The 19,755-nt window shown below is 42.3% G+C and overlaps 1 protein-coding gene across 4 annotated transcripts in view; it reads right to left on the reverse strand.

The window, feature by feature from the left end:
* Nucleotides 1-14,099, reverse strand: part of CLTCL1 (clathrin heavy chain like 1) — a 56,391-nt gene extending 42,292 nt beyond the window's left edge. The window contains exons 1-2 of one of the 4 annotated variants that reach the window (XM_075898237.2): nucleotides 13,745-14,099; nucleotides 3,581-3,788 (exon numbers count right to left, since the gene is read on the reverse strand). In XM_075898237.2, the coding sequence (XP_075754352.1) occupies nucleotides 3,581-3,788; nucleotides 13,745-13,786 (250 nt within the window). In that variant the 5' untranslated portion in view covers nucleotides 13,787-14,099. The remainder of the gene's footprint in view (nucleotides 1-3,580; nucleotides 3,789-13,744) is intronic. The other 3 variants (XM_075898239.2, XM_075898240.2, XM_075898238.2) reach the window with 3 other exon arrangements.
* Nucleotides 14,100-19,755: the final 5,656 nt, after the last annotated feature.

Here is a 19,755-nt window from a genome sequence, read left to right on the forward strand (position 1 = left end):
TAAACTTAATTGATAGCAATAGCTTATCTACACATATACATCCCTAACCTGAATGACAATTTACTGTTAACTAAGTAACCCTAACCATTTAGAAGGAAGGTTATTTGATAGGATGGCAAGACTATTTTCAAACAAGGCACTCTCAGACTTTCCCTAATTTTTACCATGAAACTTAAGGATCAGTTTCAAAGCTTTTTGCTTAGCTAAATACTAAAAGCCCTACATGTGACACCAAGACTGGAGTTAAACCTAAATCCACTCACTGAAGAGACCAGAAGCCATATGGGAGTAGAGGCTTCAAGAAGCAGAACACTGCTACATTAATCTTCTGCATGGGTATGCTAGAGACCTGCACTGGCAGACACTGCTAAGCGGTTATGAAAACATGTTTACTCTCACCAGCCCCCTGCTGGAAACTTTAGCTTCACATATAGGAAGGCGATGGAGAAAATGCAAATTGCTATATCTACAATTGAAGATATTAGCAGGATTAAAGCAAGTAAGAACACCCAGATCTTCTGGGTTTAAGGTTTCCAGCTCAATTGATCTGGTGTCACTAATTCAAATGGGTGGTCCTCAATCAGCTAACAAGAGTACATATTTAAAAGTCTACTTCTAGGAGCAATTCTACTACAATGTTCCAACATTTGAAACCGAATTTGTTTTAGTAGAAGCAGTGCAGACTACTCAGCTAATTTATCTTGGGTATAATGGACAAGCTGAGCAGTGGCAATCATGGTATTTAAGAAGAAATGTTTAGACCTACAGTGTAGTTTTCCACAGCCTTCAATCACAAGGTAAGACTAGTTTAGGAGTGTCCTCTTGTGTACAGCTCTGCAATAAGGGTCAGATTGTAGCATGATGTTACTTGAATTAGTTTTAATTGATAACTTAGAAGAACATTTACCATTCCAATACCAGGACTTAGGGTAGAATCACAAGCTCTTGCTTTTTTACTCTGATCTCCCACGTGTTGGAAGACAATAGCTTACTTGTCTAGGACTGACAATTGATCATATCCTCTATGAATTAGGTCAAAACTTGATTTTAAACAAATGCGTTTCACTGCAATTCTGAATTTCATTTGTTTAATAAAAACTCTTCCTCTAAAACAGACATGGAAAATGTTTTAATGTTTGTAAGATTAGAGCATGAAATTGCATTTACATTTCCATATTAATGTATGGAAATGCCTTCTGAAAACACTGCATTCCCCACTTGTTTTGCCCCACAGTTATAAAAAGAGTGACTGTGGCCCAAGACATAGCAAGAGAAAAAGATATGGATACAAGGACAAAAAAGAATTACTTAGTACACTGGAGGAATGCAACATGCAATCTAGAAATGCAATTTGTACATGTTCAGACCTTGTAACAGTTGCTAATTTTAGAAATCTCATTTCCCATTGGATACTGAGATTGTACATTCTGTTACTCACTAATTCTCAAATTATGAGAAACTCAGTCATGGCACATACTTTCATAAAAAACAAAAACCAAACAATATTTAACAGTTTTGACTGCCATCTCCACAATCCATCAGCAGGGAAAGTTTGGCATACTCCACCTGTTGGTCAGGCAGCCAAGTATTAAATGCTGGAGAAAGTCTGACCTACTCTACATTTATGAAATATTTGCATTGCTGTAATTCCAGAAATTGTGTACCATTGTCCAATGATAACTAGGGATACAGTCACTTGCTTAGCTATTAAACACTCTTCCTCCTCACCTCCCTGGAGATTCTAAGTCTCCAGAATGATTACCCCAAGTCTGTTGGGCCTTGATCTTTGTTTAATGTCTTTGGTACACAGGCACCATACATTGGACAATTACATGTCTGTTAAGACTATGTTAATTGATTCACTCTGTAGCAGGACAATACTGCTTTTGAGAAGTCTATATTGGTAAAAATAAAGCTAGACATACTAAACCTTTTTACATTTAGTAGGTTAATTTCAGTTGCAGGCAGGCTAACAGTTCTATTTAAGCACTGGGTGAAGTTTTACTAGTATACAGAATGCACTTTCCTTGCCAATAGGTCGCTTTACAGGGGTCCAAGATTATGATTAAAAGAATATATTCTAGGCAGTGTGATATTGAACATCAAACTTATAATTGTTATTACCTTATCGTTCAACATCTCTGCCCACCTCATACAGAGGCTATTCATAGTAGTCTGAAGGAAATGCATACAGCAGCTGAAATAATATTTGACTCCAGCTCAAATTGGAACTGTTTATATGTCTTTATAAAAAAAGCCTTTGCCTCTTGTATAGGCTGATCAAAACAGGAATAGGTTCCATGTTTTCTAAGACCAGATTTTAGAGAGATTTCTTGGACCCCTAGATAATATCACCATGACTTCAGACTAATTACATTTAGGCAAAATGACTAGCACACAAGACATCATGCTAGCAAAGGTCTCTCATAAAAGTATTTGATTCAGTTTTTCTACTAAGTGTACTATATATACACACACTAATATTGTCTCCTTTAATTGGTACAGTCAATAGTCAAAGCAACAAAATGGTAAATCACATCAATAAAAGGAGATTCTTCTTTGTTCAGTTACTAGTTGAGGATTCAAATTCCCAATAGCTGTAAATATATTGAACTATTTGTAAATATCAGTACTTTTTATGAGATTAGACCATTTTGTATCACTAAACATGAAATGTCAGGACATGTTAACTCACCATCTGTTTAAGACAAGAATGCAGGAAGAAAAGTACAGAGTAAGCAATAGAGTTAAAGCAGTTAACTCAAGATTATTTGCAAGCTCATTGGTGTTTATTCTGCTACTCTGATAAGCTAGGCAGCCTTTATTCCACAGTACTCTAGTAACTTGTGAAATAGTACCCAGGAAGCCAAGAGCAACCTTAAAATGCTTAAAACTAGCTTAAAATGGTTGCAAACATTCTCAAGTGTCTATTATATATTCTACATTCACAAGTTTTACCTGCAGAGAAAACTTCCACTTTAAGTCTTGTGATCCTCTGCCAATTTTTAAATAAAATGTCTATTTAGTCTTCATGAGCTGCTTGCTGTTATTACAATTATGTATTTCCAGATGCACCTTAGTATTATATTTTAGGGTTAACATGCAAGTCAGATGTGCACTAGTTTCATTAAAGAGTTATACAGAGGCCTTCCTCCTCACAGACTACTGTTGCAGGTTAGCAAGTGATATATAAACATATGTTTGGTAAAGTGAGCTTTACATTCTGGTCTTGACACTTTAAAGTCTTTTCAAATTTGTTGAAATATAGAGTCTAAAGTTTATGTACTCTTCCGTATCCAATGCCCTTCCTCAACTTTCAGGATGGAATGCAGTAATGCATTTCTACAGAGGAATTTGCTTACTACTATGCTGTGAATGTAAGTTGAGCTCAACTCTTAAATCCAAGACAAAGAGTGGCTACTATAACCAAGATTGTAGGGTCAAGTTTTGATAAACTCAAGTTCTGAATTAAAAAAAACAAAAAAAGTTAAAAACCCACTTTGTTTCACTACAGACTCAAAGCTGCCTCTTGGCTGGTTTGGTCATATAGTAGATTCTACAGAAAACAGCAGCAACTCACCTTTCAGAGCAATGACTTTAGAAGCTGGATTCATGATGGCACTTTCTGCAGAAATTGGACGTCTGATTGGTGTAGTCGGATCACTCATATCTATGATGACTACCTGTGCTTGTTCTCCTACTTTCTCTCTGATGCAGATGAATTTATCAGATTCCATTGTTAGAGTGCTGAATCCAATGTTAGCTGGATTAATTCCCAGGTTTTGGAGCTAAACGAAAGAAAGTTGTTCATTTTGACAAGTACTTATTTAGTAAGTAAATGGCTTCTACAAACATATCTGGAAAGGGAGCGTTTGTCCTCATCTAAAAAAAAAGCACAGCACTGGATACAGCAGGTTGTAGAGAATCCGAATAGTGTAGTTTTAAAGTCAACAAGCTTGAATAAAAACAAAAGTAGTTTAACTGTTTCAATGTTTGAGGCAGAGTTTCAGAACTACTTGTGAAACTTTGTTATTTTGCTTCCCCCCATCCCCCATACCAGTTTGGGATTAAAAAGGTTGAAATAACTTCTTGTACAGGAAATGCCAGTACTAACAGTTCTACGGGATATGAACCAAAGCAACTTAAGTCAGTATTTTAAAAATTGTACTATGATAGATACAACTTTTGCACCATATACCATCTGATATTCTCCAATACAATATTCAGACACTCTGCTTCCTTCCCCAGATCTGAAGAGCTTGGTGTAACTCAAATTTGTAATTTTACCAACAGAATTTGGTCCTATGAAAATATATTTTCCAACTGCCTTCTCATTCTCTAATTGGAACTGAAATCTTAAAAGTCCAAAACAGAGCACCTCTTAAAAAACCCAACAGCAGCTAGACTGGTTATCAAATGACATGATCTTAGTTCAGGATTTATAAGCTAGGAGAAAAGCAAGTTGCGATGATGCAGTGTCACTTATAAATGACTATAGTTTATACAGTATACAGCCTCACTATTTAATGGACAGTTTCTTCTAGCATTGCACCACTGTGTTGTGCAGATACTATATATGTAGGTCCACGCTTTAGACTTTGAGGAATGGCAAGTATCCAGAAAGCAACATTAGTATGGAAAGTTTACTTGCACAGAGTTATTTCATGTAGCTATAGAATCTATTCCTGACTGCCACCTTTGATAGTCTTATCAGAATGACAGATATGAAGATGTTGAGAAGAGCAAGAGAAGTTACAAACTGGAAAGAGGCTGTTCTAAATAAGCAAAGGACATACAGGTTTGACCTCCCTGGCTTGGCACCCTCAAGACCTGACCAATCCTCAATAAGGGATTTTGCTGGACCAGGCAAGGTCATATCTGGCCCCCAAGTTCCCAGGGACTGAGCAGCCTGGCCTTGCCAGCCTGCAGGGTTCCTAGGCACCAGTCCTCCACTGGGACTCTGGTCCCTCAGGATGTTACTGAATATTGAAGTGGAACACCAGAGTGGTAAAATACAAGGTGGTACAAAACCAGGATTAAGCCAAAAGGGAAGTTCAACTGAAGTTAATGGGGAAGTTTGAATGATCTCTACTCTTGAATAATCTACGGCAGGGGTTCCCAACCTGGGGTATGTGTACCCCCAGGGGGTACAAGAAGCTTGTCAAGGGGGTATGGGGAATATTTGGTAAATTACTAGATTATCCTAATTGAAATATTCCAAAAGTAGTAGTGTTCGTGAAAAAAAGTTGTGGATTCTAGTGTCTAGAATTTATTTCCTTTCATATTGAATAGGGGTACAGGAAGGTTTACTAAAAGCCAAGGGGGTACAGGGACCAAAAGAGGTTGGGAACATCCGATCTAAGGGAATTAGAAGTCTCAGCACTTCTATTTCAACTTAGAAGGAACAGAACTTTAAGTGTAATGCAGCTAATTTTGCATACAGCTAATTTTGCACTGGATAAGAGTACAAAAAAGTCAGTATCATATCAGTGGGTTGTGTATGTCTAGGGAAAGGCACATGTGCTTGAGGAGAAACCTAGTTAATCTTAAGGAGCTGTTGCTTCTTTCCTCCCTTCAAAGTTTAGGCAATTAAGCACCAAAAAGCTAGGCTGTGAAATTATACTGTCAAAAGCATGGCACGGGTTTGTTAGTGTTGCTGAAATTCAGTTATGACCAACTCTGGTTTAGTTTCAGTACATAAAAGCCTCTTCCAGGAGAGGAAGAATCAAATCCAGAGAAGAAATATCTGCAGCCATTGTCAGTTAATTATATGTAGTAATAGTGAAGTATCTTCATGCTGCTTGATCTGTCATGTGCCCCATTTGAGGAATAGGAGAAGATCAGTCATTTAGATAGGTTAAAAGATTCAACTAGTCAAGAAGTTCAACTTAGATCAGAAGCTAAGAAATACTCAATGGATTGATAAAGAAAATCCTATTTCATCAAATCTTCTAGCAAAGAAGTACCACCAGGTCTATAGTATTGAAACAGAAGGAGTACTAGCTATCTAATGACACAGAATACTATAAACAAGACTTGAGTTTATAAATTAACCTTCAAGATCTAATTTGATTACTTCTGTTTTCTACTTTAGAAGAAATTTGGAGATATAGCTTTAAGCAAGTTGTAGTTTAGTGTATTTTCATTATCTGAAAAGGACTTGTAGTTCACTACTTAGAAGCATTTGGGTGTACATATGAACAAGTCTCATTTTATTTTGACTAGTAGTTTTGCTTTGAGGTTTTTGAATCTTGTTGCTATATTTCTTAAAAGTTTCAACTAAACTAAAATGTTTTTTTTTTATGACTGAAAGATTGATACTAGCACCTGATTCCAAGGTGGATAAAAAAATCAATGTTTTTTTAAAAACTGATTTGATAAAATGCTGGAAGAACCTATGTAAAGACAGTTTTAATTAAGATATAGCATAATGCAAAAATATCAGACTAGGGACTCAATCTTATGGTGATCCAGAGGCTTCTGTATAGCTTTAGAAACCTATACATCCAATGAAGCTCACTGCTCAGTCAAGAAGTTATCAGAGATGAAGAACTGTGGATTTATGTCTCCAGAGATAACATGCTTGTGAACAGCAAAAAAATTTTATATCTATAGAGAAGTGAGAAATATCAGACCTTGGCCCTATTGCCCCTCTGCATGTTTGTGTACACAGAGTCAATCCTTTACCTCTAAAGGATCAAAGTTTCAGAGAGTTCAGTGAATAACAATATTTAAAGTTTCTCATGTTGACCTTGCTGACAAGTCAATTTCTCACTGATTCACATATTTCTCTCACACACACACACACACACCCACCCACCATATAAGCAGTGATGTCTAAAGCAGGAGCATGTTATGTATTATCACTAGGTTAACCTTAACATGTGATGCTTACTGGTTCCAGTTAACTGGTGGGGGCGGAGGAAGCTCCCTGTCCACTGTGGGCAGAGGGCTGCTACAGGCCTGTGGGACCAGTTGAGGACAGGGGAACATCATTGGCAGGAGCAGCCCTTGTCCAGGATAGGGACACAGGCAACTCCAACCTGGCCCCAGCCTGGGGGGGGCCTGCCCCCCTTAGTTGTTTCACTGGGATTACATGGGTTTTTACATGCTTAATTACCACCCTTGAGTAACTGAAGTTACTCAACTTGTCCAAGGCCACGAATGACCACAAGGGTATGTAACAGAACTCAGGAATTCTACTCCTAGTCACATGCTTTGACTTGGACTATGCTCCCTTTAGGGTACAGATAGGGGTCATTTGCCATTCTATATCAGTAGTGGGTAACCTGCACACTGCAGGAAGCATGCAGCTCACTAGGGTTTCATCTGCAGCCCCACTACCCCTTCTCTGGGCAATGAAGCCCCACATTTCCTATCACTCCTCCTTCCTCCCACCACTTTCAGAGCACCAAATCACTTGTGTCACACCTCCCCGTTCATCCCAAAGTTAATTTGCTGGGTTCCCACTCTAAGGGAGGAGGGACAGAGTGCTCCAAAACTGCTGGGGGAGAGGGAAAGTAGTAGAAAATGCAGGGCTCTGGTGCCCCAGTGAAAGAGGTGTGTGGGAAAGTAGGGACAGACAGCAAGGTGGTGGGGCTGCAGGTGGTACCCTAGTGGGCCTCAGATTGCTGCAGCCCACTGAGGTGAAAGTGGGTCACCTGAGTGGCCCTCCCCCAATTCTGGTTGCCCTTTGCTGTTCTTCATAAGTGTCCAGTTAACAATTCATCTGAGGACTATACAAGTAAGGAAACTTAGAGTCTATGAACAAAAAAATAGTAAGATTTATTTCTAAACAATACTACATCAAGACTATATTGATTGATACCAAAAGGCTTTAGGCCAGATCAAAAGCACCAGCTTAACAAAAGGCTGTTTTGCTAGGACATCTGTTATTACTATGATGTTCCCTGTAGCTGTAAGCAGCACCGAAGTTCATGTCCTCATACAATATGCCCCTTCTCATCATCTTCATTTGTTTTCTATCTTGTAAGAAGTTACTTATTCCATTGTTTATTTGTATACCATTCTTAAAGTAATTTCTCCTGCTGTTGCCACCTTGTCCTCCCTCCCTGCTCAGGAGCACATTTTTCATTAGATGACTCCTATTAACAGTATGGGCTTCCAAAAGTAATTTTGAATACCTAATTATGCAAGCTTATATATGTTGCACGTATTTGAGACAGCTAAGAACAATTCCCATGGTGTTAACAAAATGCACATTCTAAATGCTGGTTTATTTACTATTATTCAGTAATCAACATTCACGTATTCTCCTTTCTGCACTGTATAAATCTATACCTCATTTGTGCTGCAACTGCCCTTCACCAGTAAATGAACTTCGAGAGTTTGGTCAGTGTTAGAATTAATCACTTGCCCAGTCCGGCAGTAAGATTTTGGCCTCTATATTATGTTGTCCTGAAAAATACCTATGGATGTAACCTGCAATGCTTAGTCATTATGGTATCCTGTGGTTATCCCACCAACACATTCTGAAGGGACAGCTAATTTGTTTAGACGGTTGCTACGAGAAACAATCTGCACTAGTTTACTACCTACTAAACTGGCTTTATTCCCAAAACAAGTTTAAGGATGATCAGTTAAACTGTTCACACAACTAACTATGACAGCTTGTCTTTTGTACATCACTGATCATACAATTCCTTCATTGCATTCACTCATGTATAAACTTACAAGATAAGCAGTGGGAACTATATTTGTGAATTTCTTTCCTATTTAGTTTACATGGTGTTTTTCAGAAACACCATGTGAACGTTGAACTGTAATGCAATGGTTGAAACAATATTCAGTAGTGTTAGAATAGTCACTAGACTCCTCCATTAGATTACTTTAAATGTATCTGAGAAACGGTATGCAGAATCTCCTGTTGTCAAAGAGGTCACAGCAAAGTGACACTGTCATTTCAGCATCTTCAAAGGCCTGTTGACAATAGGACTCGTGACAACTAAGTGAGTTTTCAATGCAGTAGTGATGACAGCTAAAATTGCCATGTTTCTGTTCCATGTAACAGTTCAGAAAAGGAAGTTAACAGTTCTGTATCAAAAGTCAGAAATCTCAGTTGTGATGAAATCACACTAATGAGAAGTTACCCGGACAATCCCAAATGTTATCTCCTTAACAAGATGCAGTTTTACAACTGTAATGGTGAGGTCATGTCTGTGCAGAAGATGGTAGATACATATGCTTTTACAGAAAGTTCAATAGACTCAAGATTGAAAGAAGCAGATCAGGGGTGGCCAAACCATTAAAGACAAAGAGCCACAATAGTTGGGAGAATAGCACAAAGGTCCAAGGGGAAAAAAGCTGTCAAGGAGAAAAAGGGGGGGGAGGGGGGGAGAGAAGAAAGGCACAACCACGTTTGGTTGGGGGGAGGGGCAGGAGGACACTGCCCCTTTAAACAAAACTCCAGATGGCTTTTTGGCCCCATCAGGCTCCCATTGGCTGGTGCCATCTTGTTGGCGCCATTTTGCTTTGCCACACCAGACAGTGAACATAGGGAATCAGGAGGGGGGGCAGTTTTTAGGGGCACAGGTTGGCCAGCCCTGACGGAGATCATCAAAACATCTCCCAACCTAACTTGTGGATTTAAGAAGCTCCCCTCCCCCCACCAATTCTTGAAAGAAAAATGGACTTGTAAGGGCTGTTCAAGATAAGTCCTTTCTACATCATAGCCACTTGAATCTGCTACTGAATCAGTTCAAAAGCGTAGTAGGTCTTCTAGTCAGTACTTCTCTCCCTCCCTCCTAAGGCTATGTCCACTACGGATGTTAACATGTAGACATTAACATGCTAACTTTACTGTTAAGTCTGGGCTTCTTAGTAAATCCTAACCATGCACTACCCCCTTGCTACCTCTGTATCCGAGGGACGGGACAGGAGCCAGCTCCCCACAAGCACTGCTCCTGTAGAGCCACCTGCCCCCCATGATGCTGCTGCTTCCCAGATGCTTGTCACCCCTGCATATAAAAATGTGTAAACTTAAAATCCAGCAGTTACATGTTAAAGAATATCTTTGTAAACATCCCCAATGTCTACACTGGGAAGGTTTGACAATAAGTGCTGTCAACTTGCAAAAGTGGCCAAGGGAGGGGGGGAACCAGTTAATCTGTGTTTTCTGCCTCTCACGGTCAACATTTTATGGCCACTTTGCTTTGCTCTGTCAGCAAGGTGCTAGCAATCATAGAATTATGGATACTAAAAGTGGACGGATACAGGCTTCTCTGTGCCTTCCTTCAACATGTCAATGAAAGTAGAGGCAATCCACCCTTTGACATACCCAGTCAGGTTGGAAATTGCATACATCAATGGGTGCATTGTTCTCACTCCAACTATACTATACTACTAATTATACTACATCTGAGGGGGGGGGAATATCTCAGAAAGATGACAATATGGATAGTGAAGGATAGAATACTAGAACTGAAAGAGACCTCAAAAGATCAAGTCCAGTCTCCTGCTCTCAGGGCAGGACCAAGCACCATCTATCCAACCTGCTCTTAAATATCTCCAGTGATGAAGATCCCACAACCTCCCTAGACAATTTATTCTAGTGTTTAACCACCCTGACCAAAGGGAAAAACTTCTCAAGTGTCCAACCTAAACCTTCCTTGCTGCAGTTTAAGCCTATTGCTTCTTCTCTTGATAGGACAGGCCAAGGAGAACATTTTTCTCTCCCTCCTCCTTATAACTAAAAGGGTGTTACTTAAGCTATCATGTTCCCTCTCCATCTTCTCTTTTCTAAATTAAACAAGCCCAATTTTCAGTCTTCCCTCATAGCTCATTTTCTAGGCCTTTAGTCATTTTTCTTGCTCTTCTCTAGACCTTCTCCAATTTCTCAACATTTTTTCTTGAAATGTGGTGCCTAGAACTGGCCACAACTCCAGATGAGATCTAATCATCACATAATAGAACAGAATTACTTTGTGTCTTGCTCACAACATTCCTGTTAAGCAATCATGATTCTGGGATGTATTTCTGCAAGTGCCACACTGTTGACTCACTTAGCTTATGGTCCACTATGACCCCTAACTCTTTCTGCAGTGCTCCTAGATATTTGCTTCCTATTCTGTAGGTATGAAACCAATTGTTCCTTCCCAAGTGGTGTACTTTGCATTTGTCATTATTAAATATTATCCTGTTTACCTCAGATCATTTCTCCAGGCCATTTTGAATTATGGCCTTATCCTCCAGAGCATTTGCAAACCAACCCCACTTGGTATCACCTGCAAACTTAATAATCACGCTCTCTGCCATCATCTAAATTGTTGATGAAGATATTGAAAAGAACAGGTCCCAACACAGACCCCTGTAGAACCTCTCTTCCTATACCCTTCCAGCATGACTATTTCCCTAATTTATTGGTAAGGTCATGTGAGACTATCAAATGCTTTACTAAAGTCTCGGTATACCACATCCACAGTGTTGTGGGAAGGCAGAGCTGATTAGCTATGTAAGCAATTAGTCAACAATCCAATAAACTTTTGCTTATCAGATAGTCGACTTGTCCCTCGACTAGTCACTTCCACCCCTTGCTGTCTATATTAAAGGCATCAAGGGCATGGGAGTGGAGAAAGCAGGAGCCAATGCTTAAAAGCCAGTTCCCCTTAGCACCATCTTTGCAGGTGGCAGGGCAGCAGCAGGGATAGGGCACGAGCTAGGAATCTACTCTTTTGGAAAAAGTGATTTTAATCCAGTTTTGAGTGCAGTTAACAAAACAGCAGTGGAGGCTTTATTTTCTCCAGTGAAATTGCCCCCCTTTAGTTAATTTTACTTCAAATTTTAAAAGCTACTAAAACACCTCTCCAGTATTCCCTTCATAAAACATATAAAGTTACATGTACAAGTTTCAATGACTGATTTATGATTAAACTGTTTCTGAACACTGTTTGTCCCCACAGCAACTACTGGTCATCTAAAAAGGCTAGCAATAACACAAAGGGAGCCAAAGGAACAGGAAAGAGGTAATTTGAGACTAGTATGCTGATTTTATACACTACTCCTGAACAAAAATAGTTCAGCTCACTCACAAATAGTTAAGGAACAGCATACAAGAAGCGACACCAAAGCATACTTACAAGTGTCCCTAATTTAGGGAAAGGGATGCTGTAATCAAAGCTTTTTTGTTCATACCAGCTTGTTCCCACTTCCTGCCTCAGTATTATGTTCAAGAGTTCATGAACACAAATCATGAGCTGGTTAGGCTGGAAAGTGTTAACCCTGTTAGTCTGTTAAGCAAGATGGAAAAAAAGGATAATCTGAAGGAAGTTTGACAATTTGACCCTTCTCTCTCATTTGAAAAACAGTATCTTCCAAAAAAGGCACAATATTAGCTATATAAGTTTCTAGAACACAGTACTGTAGAAAAAACATTAAATTTGAACATAATGTCATGGGGAGAGGAATGTAAAAGTGAAAAGATGCTGTAGAAAACATTTAAAGTGAAATAAACCTGCATTGTAAATTGTCTATCACATTTTGAAATGAATGCTAATTTGACAGCAACAGTGCAAAAAGAGCAGCACATGCCAAGTCCACTTCCTGTTCTCTCATTCATTTAGTGAATTCCTATAATGCCTGCCTTGAACTGCCTGTTCCAAAGAAGCTATTCTCCCTTCACCCTGTTTACACACCACCATCCTCCCCAATTACCCATTACTAAAAAGTTAACCTACATCACTGCTGAAGCTATTTTGATCAAACACATTTGCTCTGTTATATTCATGGATTTTTGCAATGCTGCAAGAAAAATTAAAGTAACAGATCATTTTTAAAAGCTTCAGAGGGGTCATTTTTAGGGAGGGGTTTAGTATTAGAAGCTGTCCACCCTACAAAGTAAGTCCAGACTTCCCCCGCCCCCAACTCTTATCTTGCAAAATCCCTCCCAAACTGCAGCAAGAGCTGCAGAGTCCACCCCCAGGAATCCCTGCAATCTGGAGGCTGATGGTCATTTACAGGAGACGTCACTGTGTAAAATTAGGGGCTAGGTAAACTGAAGCGCCTGCCCACAGCCCCAAAGAGAACACGAATCCCTGCTCCTCATACTCTCCATTGCTGGAAGAAAGCCGACAAGCAGCTCTGAGAGCTCACCCTTCAGCCCTAAAAAAAGATAAGTCACTCAGGCAGCGAGTGACTCTGCACAAATAGCGCTGGCTGTAACAATAGGAGAGAAAGCAATGAATGACGGGGCCGCTTTCAGAGCCCGCACCTGAAGCTGACTTTAGTCCCACTCCCCAGAAGCGAGCTTTAACCCACGCCCTCCCGCGCACTAGTCTAAAAGATGGATATTTGCGCAACGGAGTTGTACAGGCAACCCACTGGCAGGCGCCTAACAGCCTGAGTGTGGATCATCCTCCTGGTCCCTCCTGAAGGGGGGAGCCATAGGGAAAGGAGACCCCCCACCCCACGCACTAATTGCTACTAGCCCCTCTGTGGGTAGGGGGGAGCTCTACTACCCGCTTCCGCCTCCCCCCCCCCATCTACACTGGCCCCTCCATAGGGGGGAATTTTCTCCTCGCTTCCTTCCCACCATCCCTCCCACTACACGGACCCCCCTCCCCCCGCCATAGGGGATTCTCATTACCCGCCTCCTCCCTCCCCCTGCTACACCGGCCCCTCTACGGGGGGGGGGGCTCTGCTCCCCGCTTCCTCCCTCCCAGCCTCCCAGAGCAAGCCCAGGCACATCCCACCCCCCCCCCCGGCCGCCTTTGCGGGTCCCCCCGCTCACCTGGAAGTGCTCCTGGAAGCGAATGGGCAGGATCTGGGCCATGGCTGGGCGCTGCCCGTGCCGGGTGCCCAGAGCAGAGGCGCAAGACCCGGCCGCAGCGGGCTGAGAGGCAGGCGCGGCTGCACCTCGCACGCAGACAGCCAGTGGAGAAGGGCGCTGTGCGGGGCCGCGCAGGCGCAAAGCAGCGCTCAAAGATCCAGCACCCCTCAGCTCCCTTTTCTCACTCAGGCTGCGGTTCCAATCACCCTGCTCGGGATCACTCCGCTCCTCAGCCTGATGGGGTCTCCAAAAATAGTCCCTGCACTAGCCTTCCTCTTCCCTCTCTGCACCTCTTTCCTTCCCTCCGTCTCCCATAGATACTAGGGAGAGCGGGCATCACTCCGTTCGGAACGAGACTGTCGAGGGGCTTCATCCCCTAAAGAGATGCATGATGCCGAAGGGACCCAGCTAAAGTATCCTTCCGCAGGATCTGAGGTCCAGGCCTCATGGTGTCATGTGACTTGACCCTCCTCCCCTTTTCCTCTCCATCCTGTTCCAGGCCCCTGCAGTGGGACCAGACTGAGGGATGCTGCGGGTGGCACTGTGGACAGAGCTCTCCAGAAGAGCTACCAAGGCTCCCTCCCTGGCCAGGGGCTCCCTTCTTTCCATTAATATTGATTATATCCATGATAGTGTGCAGATTGCATTTTCCTTTATTGTAAAACACTTTTCAGAAGCTAGTCCTCTCCCTGCCTTCTATGTATTTCCTCCAGACCTTTAACATTTTATTTGGCCCCTGTGACGTAGTGGGGGTACCTGGCTGGTTTCTATGCTGCTGGCTCTGGGGTAACCCCCACTGGCTGCCGTGGGTACCACGACCCAGCAAAACAGGTTGAGTCACTATGCAAACCAGTGGCCAGACAACCCCCATGGAGAGGAACAAAGGAAGGTGGAATGCTGCCCTGGCTGGGGGGCAGGGCTGGAAGAGAGTTAGTTAGTGGCTGCTTGTCTGGGAGCATGGAGGAGACAGCCTAGGGAAAGGGGCTGGAGTTTAGGGGCCCGGTCTCCCCCATCTCAAGGGGGCCTGAGGCATCCTAGCCCAGCTCTGTGACCAGATTACATCTGTGCTGTACTGTATCCTGGAGAGGCAATAAACTTCCTCTATTCCACCGGCTGGTGCAGTCTGTTTGTGCCATTTCGGGGTGCAGGAGCCGGGGGACCCCCAACGCACCGTCACAGCCCCTTCCTCTTTAAATCTCCCTGTTGGCACAGCTGATCTGTTAGTAGTGGCAAGAGAGTTTCCCTTGTGACTAAAGCAGTTAATTTCACACACACGCTCCCACTGTCAAAAATAAAGAAAAAGCTTGGGACTGGCAAAGTACACATGCTGTCCTGATCAAATTCCACAGAGTGGGCAGTCAAATTATTCATAAAAAGAAACTCCTATGCTACTCTATAAATTGTTCTCATAAAATCTACATCCTGTGAATTACAAAGGCCAAACCAAAAATCTCTGCCTGTTAATTTCCACCAGTCCCTATTTCTTTTTGGAATTCTAGCCAACAGCCTGTTTTTCAAAGACATTGATCCCAAATCAAACTGAAGATAATGAATTCTAATGGTAATTTGTGCCTGTGAAAATCTGGGGAAAATCCAGGTGTATTTCATTCAGTGTGGGCACACTGTCCCTTTTTGTGGTAGCTAGGCCACAGATAATGTTTCATGAGCATGATACAATATTAGCTAACATAGCTGGGTTATTTCACTCAGCTAGGACTGGCTTTGGCTATTAAAAGTAGACGATGAGTCATAGTTGGAATCCCTGGTGCCCTCAACCTATGTTGGAGCAAGGTATTACATTGTTAGCTTGCTTTGTTAAATTTTGATGCTACATTAAAAATGTAACTCAAAAGAGTGTTTAATGACCAATTATTATTTACAGTGAGACTGGATGCATAAAATGTCCTTTCTCTTTTCCACTCTACCTCATTTGGTGGATTACCATCAGTTGACAAACAGCTGAACAACAAAATTGACAGCTATAGTATGAATGCTCAACTGCAGTTATCAGTTATTATGGTTTGAGATTCAAGATGATTGCTTAAGGTTTCCAAACTGATGCAGTCAAACAGGTACAAAAACTGTCTGAAGACAAATTCACATCCAGGATATAGTTCGTGTTTTAATTCACATAAATCATATATTCCTACTTGTAGCTGCCTGACACACCTCCTCCTACACATTGAAACTACTGATTGGGATTGCAAAAATGTCAGGGTTGATGCTTCCATTCTTGTCCCTTAAATTTGAAGCTCTGGTAAAAATGATTTTTTAAAAAATATATAAATTCTTTTAGTTCAGTAGAGTGGCACAGTCGTGGTTGCTGGATGATCAACAAGTTTAATTTCTTTTGGGCTCCCTGGTTGCACTCAGGAAAAATACATTGAGTTTCACAGAGTTTACTGATATGGGCATTTCAGATGTGACTTTCCAAACTGAGGTCCAGTTTGTTCTGTGTGAACATTATCAACCTATGCTACTTTTTATAAGTGTAAGGATTTACCCTATTGTCTCTGGCTAGAATTTCCAGTCCTCCCAGCTGCTGTGAATTGTGTTGTGGTGATTGTCTGCCTAGTGCCCTTCCACTCCAGAGATGGTGGCATTTCAGAGATGGGGAAACAAAATGAGTGTATATAATTTGGGAACCATTAGGTGAAAGCCAAGTCATTATTGGGATGGTTCAAAGTTGATGTCTATGGGCAACTTTCCATTTTCTATGATCACTTTGAATCAGGCTTTATAAATGTAATCTATTATTGCTACTATACTCTTCTGAATGTCTAACTCCTGCTATCTGGTTCCCCTTCTGAAATGCAGAGTAACTGTACCTACTGGTACAGTTTGAAAAATGGCCTACAGCCCTACAAAAGCTATTTTTTTAAACTATGGATGGAAAGGCCAAAGATCAATGAGGTGATCTGCTTCCCCCTTAATTTTTGGGCAGCTGCTCTCCTTTGGATGCTGCTTGTTCTGTGGACTGTAGGGTGACACTCCTTCACAGCCCTTAGAGTGGGGGGAGGGGGTCTCAAACTCAATTTACCTTCATGCCAGTTCCAGCCCTCAAATCCTCCTACTGGTCCATTGAGCATCTCCCTCTGGCAAGGCTCCAGGAGAGGTGGGGCAGGGATCTCTGTGCATTTCTTTCCCCTCCCCCCACCACATGGCCTGCCTGCTGGCCTGTACACACCAGCCACCTTGTGCATCCCTCAGCCCTGCCTGCTACTCCCAAGCAATTAAAAACCCATCCAGGGCCCCTGCCACCAGCAGTGCAGTGGGGGCTATAATGGCTTCTGGCTGCTAGTGCCATGCTGCTGCTGGCATGTTCCTGTGGCCTGGAAGGGGGGGGGGGCAGTTAGTGCAGACCTATCCTGTCCATAAGTGTAAGCTGCGAAACTATTAACATTTTTTTTAAGTGACTAGGTATCAGTGATTCCAGATCTTCTGATTTGATCACAAGCCTCCTGATAATTGGGGCTTTTTTCCCCTGTAGAGCCCCAGGCATGTTATTAGAATTAAGCCAGATGTGGGAATTTCATTACTTGATACCTCATGCACTGCTATCAACTGCAATTGTTGGTGCCTGGTATTAGAAGACAATCCCTCCCACCAGATGGTTTTTGGAGAATGTTGGGAATAACTTCCTGGTACAAGTGCTGAAGGAACCGACAAGAGGTCACGAACAGCTTGACTTGATGCTCACAAACAGGGAGGAACTAGTAGGGGAGGTAGAGGTGGGTGACAATCTGGGAAGCAGCGATCATGAGATGGTAGATTTCAGGATCCTGACCAAAGGAAGAAAGGAGAGTAGCAAAATACACACTCTGGACTTCAGAAGAGCAGACTTTGACTCCATCAGAGAACTGATGGGAAAGATTCCCTGGGATGCTTACATGAAGGGGAAAGGAATCCAGGAGAGCTTGCAGTATTTTAAAGAAGCCTTATTAAAGGCACAGGAAGAAACCATCCTGATGCGCAGCAAGAAAAACAAATATGGCAGCTGACCAGATTGGCTTACCGGGAACATCCTTGGTGAGCTTAATCACAAAAAGGAAGCTTACAAGAAGTGGAAACTTGGACAGATGACTAGGGAGGAGTATAAATATATTGCTTGAGAATGCAGGGGAGTTATCAGGAAGGCGAAAGCACAATTGGAATTGCAGCTAGCAAGGGATGTGAAGGATAACAAGAAAGGTTTCTACAGGCATATTAGCAATAAGAGGGTGATCAGAGAAGGTGTGGGGCACTTACTGGATGAGGGAGGTAACCTATGGTGTATCTCGACTACAAGGTTTTGTTGACAAAAGTGGACTTTTGTGGACAAAACTAAACCTGCGTCTACACCGACGCTGAGTTCTGTCGACATAAAGTTGACAGAACTCAGCAGTTTTGTTGACGGCTGTAAACCTCATTCTACGAGGAATAGTTCTGTCAACAGAAGGCATTATTGCATCTACACTGTCATGTTGACAAAGCAGCTTGCTTTGTCGACAGAACTGGCTGTAGTCCAGATGCTCTTTGTCAACAGACGTAGTCTGGCTGTAGTCCAGATGCTCTTTGTCAACAGACGTAGTCTGGCTGTAGTCCAGATGCTCTTTTGTCAACAAAACTTCTGTCGACAAAAGCCTGTAGTCTAGACGTACCCCAAGTTACAGATGATGTGGGAAAAGCTGAAGTATTTAATGCTGCCTTTGCCTCTATCTTCACGGACAATGTCAGCTCCCAGAAGAATGCACTAGGCAATGCAGTATGGGAAGATGGACAGCCCTTGGTGGGGAAAGGACGTTAGGAACTATTTAGAAAAGCTAAACATACACAAATCCATGGGCCCAGATTTAATGTATCCGAGGGTACTGAGGGACTTGGCAAATGTCATTGCGGAGCCTTTGGCCATTAACTTTGAAAACTCGTGGAGACTGGGAGAGATCCCGGATGATTGGAAAAAGGCAAATGTAGTGCCCATCTTTAAAAAAGGGAAGAAGGACAATCCAGGGAACTTTAGACCAGTCAGCCTTACCTCAGTCCTTGGAAAAATCATGGAGGGGATCCTCAAGGAATCCATTTTGAAGCATTTGGAGGAGGGGAAAGTGATCAGGAATAGTCAGCATGGGTTCACGAAGGGCATGTCGTGCCTGACCAATCTGATTAGCTTCTATGATGAGATAACTGGCTCTGTGGATATGGGAAAGTCAGTGGATGTGATATACCTTGATTTTAGCAAAGCTTTTGATATGGTCTCCCACAATATTCTTGACGGCAAGATAAGGGAATATGGATTCGATAAATGGACTGTAAGATGGATAGAAAGCTGGCTAGACTGTTGGGCCCAACGAGTAGTGATCAATGGCTCGATGTCAGGTTGGCGATCAGTTTCTAGCACAGTGCCCCAAAGATCGGTTTTGTTCAACATCTTTATTAATGACATAGATGAAGGGATGGATTGCTCCCTCAGTAAGTTCACAGATGACACTAAGCTAGGGAGAGAGGTAGATACGGTGGAGGGCAGGGGTAGGGTCCAGAGTGACTTGGACAGATTAGAGGATTGGGCCAAAAGAAATCTGATGTGGTTCAACAAGGACAAGTGTAGAGTCCTGCACTTGGGACAGAAGAATCCCAAGCATTGTTACAGGCTGGGGACCGAATGACTAAGTAGCAGTTCAGCAGAAAAGAACCTGGGGATTATAGTGGATGAGAAGCCAGATATGAGTCAACAGTGTAACCTTGTAGCCAAAAAGGCTAATGGCATACTAGGGTGCATTAGGAGCATTGCCAGCAGATCCAGAGAAGTGATTATTCCCCTTTATTCAGTTCTGGTGAGGCCACATCTGAAGTATTGTGTCCATTTCTGGGCCCCCCACTACAGAAAGGATGTGGATGCATTGGAGAGGGTCCAGCAACAGGCGACCAAAATGATTAGGGGGCTGGAGCGCATGACCTATGAGGATAGACTGAGGGATTTGGGTTTGTTTATTCTG

This window comes from Pelodiscus sinensis, chromosome Z (assembly GCF_052426305.1).
Source record: "Pelodiscus sinensis isolate ZL-2025 chromosome Z, ASM5242630v1, whole genome shotgun sequence".
Taxonomy (NCBI): Eukaryota; Metazoa; Chordata; order Testudines; family Trionychidae; genus Pelodiscus; species Pelodiscus sinensis.